Source organism: Bos taurus, chromosome 16 (genome assembly GCF_002263795.3).
Source record: "Bos taurus isolate L1 Dominette 01449 registration number 42190680 breed Hereford chromosome 16, ARS-UCD2.0, whole genome shotgun sequence".
NCBI classification, from domain to species: Eukaryota; Metazoa; Chordata; class Mammalia; order Artiodactyla; family Bovidae; genus Bos; species Bos taurus.
The window spans coordinates 80,147,063-80,161,021 of record NC_037343.1 but is presented as its reverse complement, the minus strand read 5'-3'; the positions used below and the strand labels follow the sequence as shown (position 1 = coordinate 80,161,021).

Here is a 13,959-nt window from a genome sequence, read left to right as displayed (position 1 = left end):
TCCAGAGTCCCGCGCGAGTCTCCCCCCGCGTTGATTGACGAGCACTTGAAGGTCGGCCTCTCTTCACACCCTGAGCAGCTCCGCCAGGTGCCTGGCTCACGCATGCACTGTGGTTCAGGCGCTCCGACTCTTCGCGACCCCATGAGGGGAGCACGCCAGGCTTCCCTGTCCTTCACCAACTCCCGGAGTTTGCTCAAACTCATGTCCATTGAATCAGTGATGCCATACAAACTGCCTTTTGATGTAATTTTCCAATATACAAAAATAATCCCGAGCTACTAGTGTCGTAGATGCCTCCAGCTCTTTTTTGCTCTGTAACCACTGTGACTATTTATCGGGTTTCAAGTCTATAAATTCTCTTAAAAACTAGTCAGTTTACATGGTTTAGCATTTTTAAATCATCTTGAAAGTAAGAGCCAGGTAACCTCTGGTCAATATTCTCAAAATATCATTTGCTAATTTACCAAAACATCCCTCAGTACAGGGCATACCAGAGATAACAATGCCCGAGAAGGTCTCACGTCTGCAGATAACAGTGCCCGAGAAGGTCTCACGTCTGCAGATAACAGTGCCCGAGAAAGTCTCACGTCTGCAGATAACAGTGCCCGAGAAGGTCTCATGTCTGCAGATAACAGTGCCCGAGAAGGTCTCACGTCTGCAGATAACAGTGCCCGAGAAAGTCTCATGTCTGCAGTGCTTGGTTGACATTGTTCTACCAAATAGTCTTGGCGTAAGTGGGACATCAGCTGCGCCCTGGGAGTCTTTTAATTAGACAGATTTTCTTTGAATTGCTTGGTATTTATGATAATAGGATTTGACCTGCATCTATAAACCAAGATCAGTAGTATTTTCCCCATGTAACCTGGCTTGTTATTCCTTCAGGACTTATATCTCAACAGAAAATACACAGATTTTACATAATATTTTTCACCCTAGCTATTAATGTGAATAAAGGGAACATTTTACCAGCTAAAATTGTAACCAGCTCTACAAACTAACAAGGGTACGTTTGGTGTTGGGTCCTGTGGCAGCAGGGAGTGCTCACCCACCCCATGAGGCATCTGCCTCCCAGACAGAGGGGAGCGACCACCCCGCAAAGCACCTGTCTCCCTGCCTGCCCCACCCTTTGCTGTGCCCGGTGTCTCCAGCTCCCCCCACCCCACCAGCCCCTATGGCAGACAGTGAGCAGCCCCATAGGTGTCACTTTCTCCTGCTGCCCCCATCCTGACCCGGCACTTACGGTCTGGGATGCAGTCTTGACTCCATTTTAGAACCTGTTGTCCCAGGATGAGAAGCGTTGTCTGGGTGAATAATACAGACCAGGGGCGCGGGTGGCTGGCTGTTGCTTTCTTTCTAATCAGAACCACCGGTGTGCTGGGTTTGGTTTGGTCTTTTAAATCCACGGAGTAGAAGCTCGTCAGCAGTGACTCTTCAGCAGGAAGCGCCTCACGAGAACGGGAGGGCCTGTCGGCCTGGAAGCAGGTCCCACTGCTGTCGCAGCAGCGCCCCGAGTCGCGAGTCGACTGGGCTGGGTCAGCCACAGAGGAGAGGCTTGCAGACCAGAGGCTGGTTCTGGGACTCTCGGCACTGTGGTGGATCTTCCCTGGGGACCGTTCCACGCGCAACGGGCCGATTCTAGACCCGGGAGTGAGACGGAAGGACTCCCTGCCCGGAGGCCTGCCGGCTCACAGGGGAGATGAGGAGAAACACAGGGGTCACTGCGGGGCAGAGGGAGCCTTGTGGTCAAGGTGAGGGCGCGGGTGCGGTGCTGGGCGCAGGAGGCCCGTTGGGCAGTAGGCGCATCTGCCTGGAAGGCGGGGGGCGGGGGTGGCCCAGCGTGACCCGCAGGCCGCGGTATGGGCAGCTCCGGAGAAGATGGCAGACACAGCCCTGCGGCGACGTGTCCAGTGAGAGGTGCTTTGGGAGGCTCAGGGGTGATGGGAAGTGGTTGGTCTAAAGCTCAGGAGAAAATCACGGGCAGAGAGTGCTTAGATGTGTGACCTAAACCATGGGGAGCAGCAGGGAGCACAGCCCGGGGAGGAGCCGCAGCGGCCAGGGCTCCACCCGGGCTGCCCCTGCAGGGAGCTAGGGCCCGCATCTGGCTGTTACGGTGACGAGCGTCCATCCCAGAGAACCCGGGAGCGGAGGGTCGTGGAGGGCAGTGGGGTTGAGAGGCTGGGGCTCCAGTCTGCCTTCCACGGCCCACGTCTCCTGTTTGAGACGGTTCCAGGGCCCAGCATGGCTCTCGCTGTCTCTCGGCCTCATCCCCCACGGGCGGGCCGACGGTTACAGTCAGGAGACGGGAGAGGCTCGAGCCGGCCTTTCGTTCCTCTGGTTCCTGGTCCTGAGTGTGTGTCCCGCAGGGGCCAGCGCAGTCCCAGCCCGGAGCCCCACCGCCTTCTTGGACCGCAGAGCAGGCATCTTCCCCGGGAGGCCTGGCCTTGACTGCTGCCCGCTTCCCAGTGACAGCAGCGTCTTCGTGTTAGTGCATCGACCTCGAGTGGTTGGTTATCAGAGAGAGAGTGTAACTGTTCAGTCAAATAATAACCCGAAGTGCCCATGGGTTAGAGAGGGCAAGTAGGGATTAGCCTGGATAATCAAAATCTACAAATAATCAAAACCCTGGCTTGAGGGCAGGGGTGTGCTTGAGCTTACTCCTGTGGCGGCCGGCAGCCCGAGGGGCCGAGTGAGTGGGCAGCAGGGGCGGATGCTGACGGAGCTCCTCCGGTGCCTGCGCCATGCCGGTTCACTCCATCCGCACGCCGTGCAGACCCAGGACCCGTGCGCATGCGTGTTGCGTGCGGGGGGCGCCCCTGACTGGAACCACGAGAACCGGCTCGTGTCCTTGGTCCGTGTCACCTGGCCCGTGAAGGACGCCTGGAGAGGATGCTGTGTCCGTGGGTTCGGGACAGTTTGCGAACGGTGTTTAAGTGCAGAGGGCTTGCCCCGGGTTCTTCGGGGAAACTTTGGTACGTTCGTGTATTTCCTTCTATCAGTACACTTTGTGAGCTCCCAAAAGATCTGTGGGGCTTTCCTGGTGGCTCAGACGGTAAAGAACCTGCCTGCAATGCAGGAGACCTGTGTTCCATCCCTGCGTCGGGAAGATCCCCTGGAGAAGAGCATGGCAACCCACTCCAGTGGTCTTGCCTGGAGAATCCTCACGGCCAGAGGCGCCTGGAGGGCTACGATCATGGGGTCACAGAGTCAGACACGACTGAGCGACTACGCACAGCACGAGAGATGTGGGAATTCTGGGGAACTGGGAGTGTCCACAAGGGGAAGGTGCCGGCTGGATGGAGTGGAGACTGGGCCAGCGTGACCAGAGGGGCGGCCGGGCTGCACCTCTGCCAGCGGGGACACAGAGCTCATGCAGCGACAGCTGGTCACCTCGTTTCCACCAGCCTCCCATGCGATTCGTCACGATCTGGCAGTGAGAGTTTTCAGAAATGTCTCCAGGAACTGAACGTGAGTCCTGTGTTTCTGGACTCCCTTGGTTTACTTTGCATATGCAGTAAGTACTTGGTAAAGACAAATGCAGTAAAACGGGATGAAGTCAGGTGTGATTGAATACTTTTAAAAGCTGGATTTTGCCTTCAAGTGTTGCCTCCACATCACTGCCCAGAGGACACCCACCGCCCGCGTGTCATGCTCCCGGCGTCGTTCTGACTCAGGCTGTGAGCCGCCAGCCGGCCGCCGCTGCAGGGCCTTGCACTGTGGACGCTTCCTGCCCTGGGGTGCGGGGTGAGCTCGGCCGAGCCTCTGACCATGGGGCTTTCCATAACATCCTGAGCTGGTGTCCCGGCCTGGGCTGGGGCCTGCGACTGTGCTCACGTGTTTCTCCCTGGACTGTGTGGTGGGCACGCAGCCCTCGGCAAGGCGGGCCTGACCCAGCCACCAGCCCTGAGCACAGAGCGTCCCGGGCTGATGGCGGGGGAGCAGAGGAGTGTGAGGCGGCCGCATCCCTGTCGGAGGCGGGGGCTGCGGTACCAGCCCAGGGGCACAGCCAGGCTCGGCCAGGAGCCTGAACAGGGGCACAGCAGGGCAGGACCTGGCCCACACGGATGGCAGCTGTGCAAGAGAAGACGGTCCAGCGGAGACCTGGTGACACCCATCCCCAGCTTTGGGAAGCGCCTGACCCCACCGCTCTCTGCAGAGGGACAGTTTCCCTCCCCACCCCCGCGTGTAGTCCCGGATGCTGGGACAGCCCGGACTCAGGAAGGCCCTGTTCAGAGCTAAAGCCCCCGGGCCGTCGGTTCAGGCTTCCCAGACCCCAAGGCCATATCTGCATGTGGGGAAGGGCTCTCAGAGGCTCGGTGTCGTGTGGACGTTCTCAGATGTGGCCAGGTGTGAGGCGGGCCCTCGTCTGGGCGCGAGGCAGTCGCTGGCTTGGCGCCCGCTGCATCCTCTGCAGGGAGCGCGGAAACAGGCTTTCCCACGGCTCTGGAGTCAGCCCGCTGGTCTCGGCCTGGGCACGTGACGCGGTTCGTCCCTCTCCCTTGGGCCTGGCCTCCAGAGCCACGATTTTATTTTAAACTTGGTCAGAGGAGTTTGGTTTTAATTATCCACCTTCCTGAACTCCCAGTAACTCCAAGCTAAAAGCTTTTGTGGGGATTTTTCTAAGCCAGCCGCTGGTGTTTCAAGAGCCTCTACATTTCACAAATGAAAACCAGCCTGGCCCCGTCCCGTTTCAGGACAGCCTTGTGAGTCCACGGCGCCCGCAGCCCTGCTCTCTTATTAGAAACAGGCCCCGGCCAGTGAGGTCGTTAGGGAGGATTCGCGAGTTGGCGGGGGGGTAGCCAGCTTCTTGGTTTGGGAGCGCTTCTGAGCTGCGGTCTGTCTGGGTCCTCCTCCTTCTACTTTCCATTTTCTGCGTGCCTGCTGCTTTCTGAGCAGCTTGCCGTCTCTGCTGCTGAGGCCCCAAGTTGGGCCATAAAGGCTGCGAGACTGAGTAGTTTCCCTCCGCCCAGACTCAGCACACAGTCCCATCTCGCGGCCGACAGCGCTGGTCTTCAGTGCCAGCAGAGCAGCGACGTCTCTAACCGGGAGTCCTTCCTGAGACGTACTGACTCAAGCATGGGCCGCCAGACACCTGTGCTCACCTGTGGCTCTGGAGGGCGGGGGACTCGGGCTGTGTCCAGAGCACGGGCACAAGGACGCCCGGCCTGTCCTCCGAGGGCGCGGCCTAGCTGGGCCTGGGCCCTTGCTGCCCCTGGGGCGGCTCTGGCTCCTCCCCGGGGGCCCTGGGCCCTTCCCCAACTCTCGTGATGTCCTTGACAGGCTAGCCGCCCACTCTCCCAGCCCGCTCTGAGCGCTCCCTGCAGGGACAGGCCCACACTTCCGAATGAGGTGCAGTGACAGGGAGCTGGGCTGAGTGAGTGGCAGCTCCTTTGATCGAGAAACCCAGATTTCTCTCTCCCTAAACATAGCTGGTGTTTTTCCATTAGACGCCAGATTATCTAGGGCATTAAGAAGCCAGGCACAACAGTAGTTTCTGGAATACGATCTCAGCACCAGCACCATGCCGTCCGAGTCCGGGCTGCATCCCGAGGCCTCTACCCGTCCAGGCCCGCCTGCCCTCGGGGCTCTCAGAAGCCTCCTTGGGCTCGTTGCTGCTGCAGGGAGAGCGCCGTCTCTAGAAACCCCAGGTGTCCCCCACTGAAGTGGTGCGTGTGTGGCCGAGCTGCCTCGCCTGCACCCAGATCATGTCTCCTGAGACTCACGCTGTCCTCTGAGGGGCCGGTCACTTTCTCGAAACGTGGCTGAGGCTCGTCCTTGCAGGCAGAGGTGAAAAGCCGAGGATCCCAGAGGGCTCCAGTGGTCACAGGTTGGGAGGGGTGAGAGGTGAAAAGCCGAGGATCCCAGAGGGCTCCAGCGGTCACAGGTTGGGAGGGGTGGAGGAGGGGTCCGGTTCCCTCTGACCCCAGCATCCCCGCCTTCTGGTGGAAGTCTGCCCAAGGTGGATCTTGCACCATGAGAAGCGCGGCCCCTCAGGAGAAGCAGGGGTGTATCCCTCCGGCCCCACAGGCGGCCCCTCGGGGAGCCACAGGCTGTCCTGAGGGCGGCGTGGCAGGGCTGGCCCACCGTCTGTGTAGCTTCCTTGGTGGAGGCCACGCCGTGTCCCCGCATGCGATCTGTCCCACCCGAGGACCGCAGGGGCGTGACGGCGGGAACCCACCCCAGTGGGGAGATCACCACCCCTGCCCTGCGAGGAGCGAGTCCCGGACGTGATTCGTGTGCTCTGACGGAGGTGAACTGGCTGAAGCGGACCTGGTGACGCTGAATTTCCTGTCTCCACCAGAGACAGTCCGCGCCGCAGAACTTTAAGCTGGAGACGCGGCTGAAGTCTCACCCGACAGGTCACACTGTTACAGAGAGGGCGTCAGGAACCCCCAAGCAGTAAACCTGTGGGCCACCAGACGGGCCCATCTGCGGACACCCTGCCCAGGGGCTCGGGTTTCTGTAGGAGAGAGGAAGGGATGGTTTACTGCTCAGAGGCCCGGAATGACCGGGTGCGTGGGGTGGGTGGGAGAGCCTGACTGCCTGGCTGGGCGTGGTCCTGGGGCATCACCAGGAGGGCGGGGGGCCCTGGGGTGCATGAGCAGCACCATCTCCCCGCTGCCTCTCCTAGCCCCGCTCCGTCTGCCCGCGCTGCTCAGGCAGGCCTGCTGGCCGCGCTCTCAGTGCCCCGGCTCGGCCTCCCCGCAGGCCCTGTGCAGCGGTCTCCATTCGCTGGGGCCCTTGCTGTCGCCCAGCCCGGGTTTGGCCTCACTTCTCTGGGGTCCGGGCTTGTCCTGATGGGCAGGCCCCGGCCATGAGCCCCCCACCCCGGCACAGCCCCTGGGGGCAGCCTGAGCACCGGCATTCAGGCCAGGCGACACCGCTGGGCTGGTGAAGAGGGGCGGGGCCGGGCCTTACAGAGGTGTCAGGAGGCGTCTGGCCCCAGGTCAGGCCTTGCAGCACCTCCTCTGTAGGTGGTGGGGCGGGTCTTCACTCAGAATGCTCACGTCCAGCTGCAGGTCACCCGGGGCCATGGTGCCATTCGTGGAGGAAGGCTGGCTCTCGGCCTGTTGAGGGGGCATCTGCCAGCCGGAGGTCCGGGTGGAGGTCCAGTGGGGCGCTGTGGAAGGCAGAGCTGGTGGGCGTGAGCCCGGGTCAGGCGGGGGTTTCAGGGATGGCGCCTCGCAGCCGGGCCACCAGGTCGGGGCCCACGGCCCGCAGTGTGGGGTGCCTTCCCCGGGAAGGCCCAGCCCGGCGGGATCCTGCGTGTCCTGTTCCTCGTCCTCCCGCCTCTGTCTCCCCTTGACAATATTGTTATTAACTCCTCAGAAGAGAAAAATAAATACATCTACAGCGATGGAGGGTTTTATTGGTTTTTGCCTGAGTTCTTATATTAGAAAAGTGGAGATAAAGGGTAAAGGTCATCTGTGATCAAAGATAAACATGAGGCAGCCACTCTGTTAACGCTGCTGCTCGCAGTGGCCGTAAGCAGCCGGGCTCCCAGGTGAGGCCTATGAGCCCTCCTCCCGAGGCCTCAGTGCTTTCTCGCCCTGCTCCTCCCACCGTCCTGGGGGCAAGGGGGCCTCTGCCTGCCCTCTTCTCCCTTCACCAGGGGTCCGGGGGGAGTGGGCACGGTCCTGGGCCTTCACGGAGTAGAGGAGGGCGTCCCTGAGAGCAGGGCTGGGTGTGAATGGAAGGAGATGGGTAGACGGGACACTGAGATGCAGAGAGGCGGCCTGTCAAGGCCTGCGTGGTCCTGGGACGCAGGGCTGTTTGTTGGGGGCTGGTGGTCCCGTCACAGGTCCCTGAACCCCAGCTTAACGCAGCGCGCTCCCCCTCCCCACCCAGCCGCAAGTCTTGAGCGTGCTGGGCGCGTGGGGCAGTGCCTCGCTGAGCAGCCTTTCCTCGGCCTGGGAAGCCGCACCCCGTCTGCAGCTGTGGACCTGGGGTGTCTGGTTGGAAAGTACTCTTGGGAATAGAAACAGCCGACATCGGCCCGCGGCTGACACTGATTTCTTGTTTGTCTCCTTTCTGCAGCATGAGCGACTCTCCAGGTAAGGCCCTCCCTGCACCACACCCGTGAGTAAACGCTTGCCTGCACCGCCGCCTGCCTCAGCCTCTTTGTGTCCTCTCTTCTCTCCTTGTCCCCCGCACAACCCCTCCATCCACATCACGCTGCGTCCTGCCTCCACCTCGGTTCCCTGGGCTCGGGGGGCGTGAGCGTCCCGACAGACAGACGGCTGGACGGACAGTCTCAGCAGGAAGCAGCCGGGCCCCGAGGGAGGTGCTGATGGCGCTCCGGGCAGAGGGGTGGCCGGCCGGACCCGTGGTTCTGGGTCAGGGGCCCCAGCCCTCTCCCTGTACCCAGATGGGCCCAGGGGAAGTTTGTCCAGTGAGCTAAAGCCCTGAAAACTTGAAGAAGCCTGTCAGAGTTTGGGGAGGGGTCCTCTGTAACTTTTCACTGAGTACCTAAGGGCAGACTTGGTCTTTCTGAAGAACGAAGTGAAAGAGTGGAGACCGTCGGTCCCCAGGTTTGTGGTCCCTCTGATGAACCTGAGAGGGACGGGTGCGTGGTTACGGGAGGCGCGGGGCGGATCCATCCGTGACGGAGCCGCTGCTTCCTAGTTGATAGACCCTAACATTTACACGCTGGCACGTGTTCTCCCCTCGCGTGTCCTCTCGCCAGCACCAGCTGAGGGTAAATCTAATTTCCCTCTAACCCTAAAGAAAATTAATTTTGCAGATTGGTGGAAAGAAGCGCTTTACTCCATTAATTTCTTGTGAACTCTGTTACATTATAATGCCATTTATGAAAATAAATTTCCCTGCCAACTTCAAAATGTGCTGTAAAACTAGTGAGTAGAACGGTGAGGGGCTCAGAATCGGGGGAGCCGGCCCACAGTCCCCAAGTCACATGTGCCTTTCTGGTTCCTCTCGTCACACAAGATGCAGATTTCTGCTAGTAAAGAGACAGAAGTGGGGAAAACGTTTCTTGCAGCTTGCGATAGTTCTAAGGCTTCCCTGGTGGCTCGGCTGGTAAAGAATCCACCTGAAACACAGGAGACCCTGGTTTGATTCCTGGGTTGGGAAGATCTGCCGGAGAAAGGAATGGCTACCCACGGTAGTATTCCGGCCTGGAGAATTCCGCAGACTGTATGGTCCATGGGGTCTCAGAGAGTTGACACAACTGAGCAACTTTGACGTCCGTTTTAAAAGCCCTACTGTATGTAGGATGCTCAGTGTATTTACTTCTTGACCAAACAGTTCCGCTGCTAAAATTTTATGCTAAGAAAGTAACTGAACAGATAGACCAAGCCTTATAGACAGGTCAGTGTGTGCCTTGGAGAAGGAAGTGTCGTCCCGCTCCAGTATTCTCGCTTGTAGAATCTCATGGATAGAGGAGCCTGGCGAGTTACCGTCCCTGGGGTCGCAAAGTCAGACGCGACCTAAGTGCCTTAGCATTGACGGTGTGGGCCTTTCAGTAATGGATTAAGCGCTCACGTAGCCATACAGTGGAAATCTCCACAATCATCTCTTTTTTTTTTTACTGAGGGAGACCTGTCCTTACATACGTGTGGGGTGCCCGCAGTCGTCGTGAGCAGGTGTCCTTACATACGTGTGGGGAGAAGAGGAGGGGCAGACACGGAAAGTGTTCCCTGACTTTGTTTACAGAAGTGTCTGTTCCTACCTCCGCGTCTAACATCCTGCAGGAACACGGACTAAGCTGTTGACAGAGACTGTCCTGGGGCAGGGCTTGGGGTGACTTTCACTCTCTGTTGAGGCACTCGAGACCCGTGCTTAAGTTGCTCAAGCAGTACCGCTTTTATAGTCAGGAAAGTCAGTGAACAGATTTCTGTTTACAGAAGGTGATTTTTTTAAGTGTAGGAAGAAAAAGAACGTTGCTGTAGGACGCAGCCCTCTCTGAGGACAGGGCGGCCCTCTGTGCCCCGCCTCTGCTGGCGCCTGGGTCCCACCCACCTCCGGGCAGTGGCCGCAGGACAGGGCCACAGGCAGATGGTCCGGAGCCGGGCCTTCACGCGTCCTGGTTCAGGGTGGAGCCCGGCAGGGCCAGTCTGTCTGTGGCCTTCCGTGGGCTGCATTTTAGCTTGGAAACAGCAAAGCCCCAAAGAGGAACACTGTTAGGGATCCGCTCAGTCTGTGATCCACTCTCGGACCAGCCAGCTCTGGAACGAAGCCACCGTCCACTCCAAGCATGCAGCCCCTACACACTGTGAAGTCCTGCCCCGGGCACGGCCGCCCCCCTGTGGCGTCCAGAGGAGGGGGTGGACGTTGAGCTCGCCTGCCCCGTGCCCTCCTCGCCCGCCCGTGCCCGCCTCGCCCACCCCGCAAGGAGCACCAAGCCCACGTGTTTTTGACTTGATTGGAATCGTTTTGTAAGAGCCTCTGAGATCCAAGAAACTTGCTTTTAAAAGCACTCTCTCGAGGGAAGGTATTTACCCTGAAGCTAGTGTGAAAAGCTCTGAGATCTCAGCCGGCACAAGCGTCTAAACCGCCGACTCGCAGCCCACTGCGTACTGGGTGCGGGCTGGCCCCTGCCCCGGCGGGCGTGCCCTGTGGCGCTCAGCACCTCTGGGGAAAATGTCCGCTGCCCTTTAGCATCTCCCCCTACACCTTGCTGTTCTCGGAACCAGCTTCCCCTTCCCTGTGTCTCCCACAGGCTGGAATCTGGAGGCAGTGACGCATCCACCGAGCGGGCCTCAGCCAGAGCCCGCCGGGAGGCCCGTGAGGCCCGCCTGGCCACCCTGAGCAGCCGCACGGAGGAGGACGGCGGCAGGGACTACAGGAAGGTGGGCTCCGCCCCCAGCCCGCCCCGCTCGGGACAGCCCTGCAGGGCGCCTGGGTCGCCCCTCTCCGCCGGCCACTGTTTCTTGTACAGTAAAAATGTCCCTGAATCGGGTGCTTAGAGGTGTGGGAAGCAGCAAGGACTGAGACTTGTGGAAGGGAGAGCAAAGCCGTTTGCTTTCCATGAGCCCTGTGAGCGCCAGCCACACGCTGCTCGGTCGCGGTCAGTAAGAATACTCTGGTTTGAGGGTTTATGTTATTTCACAGCTCATTTCCTTCACTTCTTGCAGAAGAGAACCCAGCTCAAGGGGCTGGCTCGAAACCCTTCCTGTGCATGGGGTGCCAGGAAGAACTTTTTTGTTACCAAAACGTTTGTTTTGTTACACAGAACTTGGCTAAAATGGGTACACACACAAGGGCGGCTCCAGCGTCAAGCCTCTTTGGTACGGGAACCAGGTTTTTACGCCACAGACCCACAGTGTTGCATCCGCTCTGTCCCCTGCCCTGGGAGCAGCGCTGATGGCAACAGGGGAGCGCCGTCTTTGTGTTCGGTCCCTTGGACCTCACGGTTCCAGCAGCAGGAGACCTGTCCCCAGCCGCCCACTCGGTGGGGACCTGACTCCTCTCTCCCTCCCCAGCTCTACGAGAGTGCCCTGACCGAGAACCAGAAGCTGAAGACAAAACTTCAGGAGGCCCAGCTCGAGCTAGCAGATGTGAAGTCCAAGCTTGAGAAGATGGCCCAGGTGAGGCGGGGAGAGGAGAACCAGGCTTGGGTGCGGCAGCGAGGCGGTCAGGATGGCCCTCCCCAGAGATGAGAGGTGGGCTTCACCTGCCACGGGTCATTGCTGGGTCAGTGGGAAGCCGCCTGGAGGCCTGGCGGGGAGAGTTTTGAGTCTGCCCGGGAGGCCCAGGTGGAGGCCAGAGCCGGCTGTTGGCTGTGCCCCAGGATGGCCTGAAAGCAGAGACGGAAATGCTGGACCTGAGCAGTGAGCACGTTGCGGGGACAGTGTCCCCTAACCCTGGGCGAGCAGGGCTGCCAGCGCCCGGGGGGCCAGGGAGGGGGCCGGTCCCGGGGGGGCCTGCCCCAAGGGCTTTCTGGACAGCTCCTGCAGTGCAGAGCCTCCTGTCCTGGGAGCTGCCCTTCATCCTCACCCTGGAAGGGCCCTGCCTGCTCATGGCAGCCAAAGCTGACTTTGTCCTGAAGGGGCTGCAGGCTGGCCACGCAGGCCTGGGCTGCACGGGTCAGAGGCCGGGGGCGTCCGGTGAGGAGCCCCGCCCCCACTCCCTCTGCAGAAGCTCCGACGGCGCCTCTTTGACCTCCGAGTCTTGCCTTCATGGCACGGTGCCCCCACAGGCTGGGATGTGGACTGTGTGGCGGCTGTTGAAGACAAGCTCAGCCTCTGCGTCCCTGGGGAAGCGTGTGGACTTTTTAGCCAACTGCTGTACTGGGTGTGTCGGAATATGCTTTGTTTTGCCAAATTCGAGTTACTGAAATTCAGAAGAAATGCTGGCGCTGCAAGCCAGGCCTCTGCTCTTTACCAAAAACGGACTGTTCAGTGGACAGCGAGGGGGAGGCCCGTCGGCCCCACGCATCTGTGTGCAGACGGTTACCACATGGACACACGGCGTGTTTGCAGGGAAGGCCCACCCGAACTCGGAGGGCTTAGAGTTAAACCAAGGCAAAACAGAACGAGTCTTTTGCCCAAGAAGCTAGTTCAGCTCTCCCAGTGCAGGTGAAGTAGCTGTGAAATGGCTCCCATGGCCCTGGCTCAGGGAGGAGGACCAGGGAGTAGCTGCCCTGCCCCTTCTCTTCTCCTGCTTCTCCGTGGAGGGAGCGGCCGACAGCCGTGCCCTTCAGAGACACTGGCGAGAGCTTCGGACAGGAGCCTGAAATCCCAGGTCTCTGCCGGTTCCGGCCAGTGCTTCACTGAGAAAAGAAGCCTTCTCAAGAACGCCAGCGTGCTTTCTGTATTTATTCAGTGTTTCTGTGCCTGGTACTCAGCATAAGCAGTCACTTTGTCATCATCAACGGTCTATCGGTCATAAGATATTCTGCCTGGTTCTGAAGTGCTGAGAGCAGAAGGGGCCTGGGGGCGTCCCCATGCCCCATGGAGGAATCCAGCCTTGAAGCTGCTCTGCTTTTTAGCTGTGGTGGCTGAATCTTTTTAGCTCCTCTCCAAATTATGTATTAAAAGTAGAGGCTCCCCTGGTGGCTCAGAGGTAAAGAATCTGCCTACCAGTGCAGGAGACATGGGTTTGATCCCTGGTCCTCAAAGATCCCACATGCTGAGGAGCAGCTAAGCCCACGCTCCACAACCTGGAGCCCGAGCCACGTGCCTAGAGCCACGCTCCCCGAGAGAAGCCACCGCAGTGCGGCGCCTGTGCCCCGCAGCTGGAGAGCAGCCTGCACAGCAGCGAAGACCCAGCACAGCCAGTGTAAAGAAAGGAAACGGCAGAGGGCAGCGCGCAGTGCAGCCCCTCCCTCGTCCAAATGGGATCGCACCCGAGTCAGGCCCAGTGCAGAAAGCAGGAGGCCCTGCGCACAGCAGGCAGGTCTGTGGACGGACTGAGACCTCAGGGACTCCAGCCCGCCCACCGTGAACACCACCGCCTTTGTCCCCAGAACAGAGGGAGCGGAGCAGAAGGGCCGCTCAGAGCGGCTGGCGCTCCGGCTTTTACGGGGGAAGGCACCTCCATTCCCTCTGGCCCGAGATTCCAGAGAGGGCAGGGAGCGCGGTGCAGGGCAGGACGGGCAGCCTTGAAGTGTGTTTGTATCTCCATGTATATTTGTGTGTGTGGGGGGGTGTTGTGTGTATATGGTGGATGTGTGTATATGAGGTGTGTGTGTATTTGTGTGGGTGTGTATGTGATGAGTGTGTGTTGTGTGCGAGTGTATAGTGAATGTGTGCATGTGTGATGTGTGTGTTGTGGGTGTGTAGTGCATGTGTTTGTATTTAGTGTGTGTTGTGTATGTGGTGAGTGTGTGGGTGTGTGTAGTGTGTGTTGAATGTAGTGTGTGTGGGCATGTGTGGCAGTGTGTGGTATGTGGTGAATGTGTGTGTGTGTACAGATGGTGTGTTTCTCTGTGTTTTGTGTATACGTGTCGTGTATGTCTGATGTGTTTATGTGGTGAATGTGTATATGTGTAGTCTGTTTTGT

At 59.4% G+C, this 13,959-nt stretch overlaps 1 protein-coding gene across 8 annotated transcripts in view; it reads left to right on the top strand.

Annotated features, from left to right (window-relative positions):
• The window catches only part of PPP1R12B (protein phosphatase 1 regulatory subunit 12B), a 167,369-nt gene that overhangs the window by 140,859 nt on the left and 12,551 nt on the right, over window positions 1–13,959 (top strand). For 7 of the 8 annotated variants that reach the window (XM_059875611.1, XM_024976580.2, XM_059875613.1 and 4 more), the window contains 3 exons: window positions 8,035–8,051; window positions 10,676–10,805; window positions 11,439–11,543. In XM_059875611.1, coding sequence (XP_059731594.1) covers window positions 8,035–8,051; window positions 10,676–10,805; window positions 11,439–11,543 — 252 coding nt within the window. Of the gene's footprint in view, window positions 1–8,034; window positions 8,052–10,675; window positions 10,806–11,438; window positions 11,544–13,959 lie in introns of those variants that run through there. The other variant, XM_059875614.1, reaches the window with a different exon arrangement.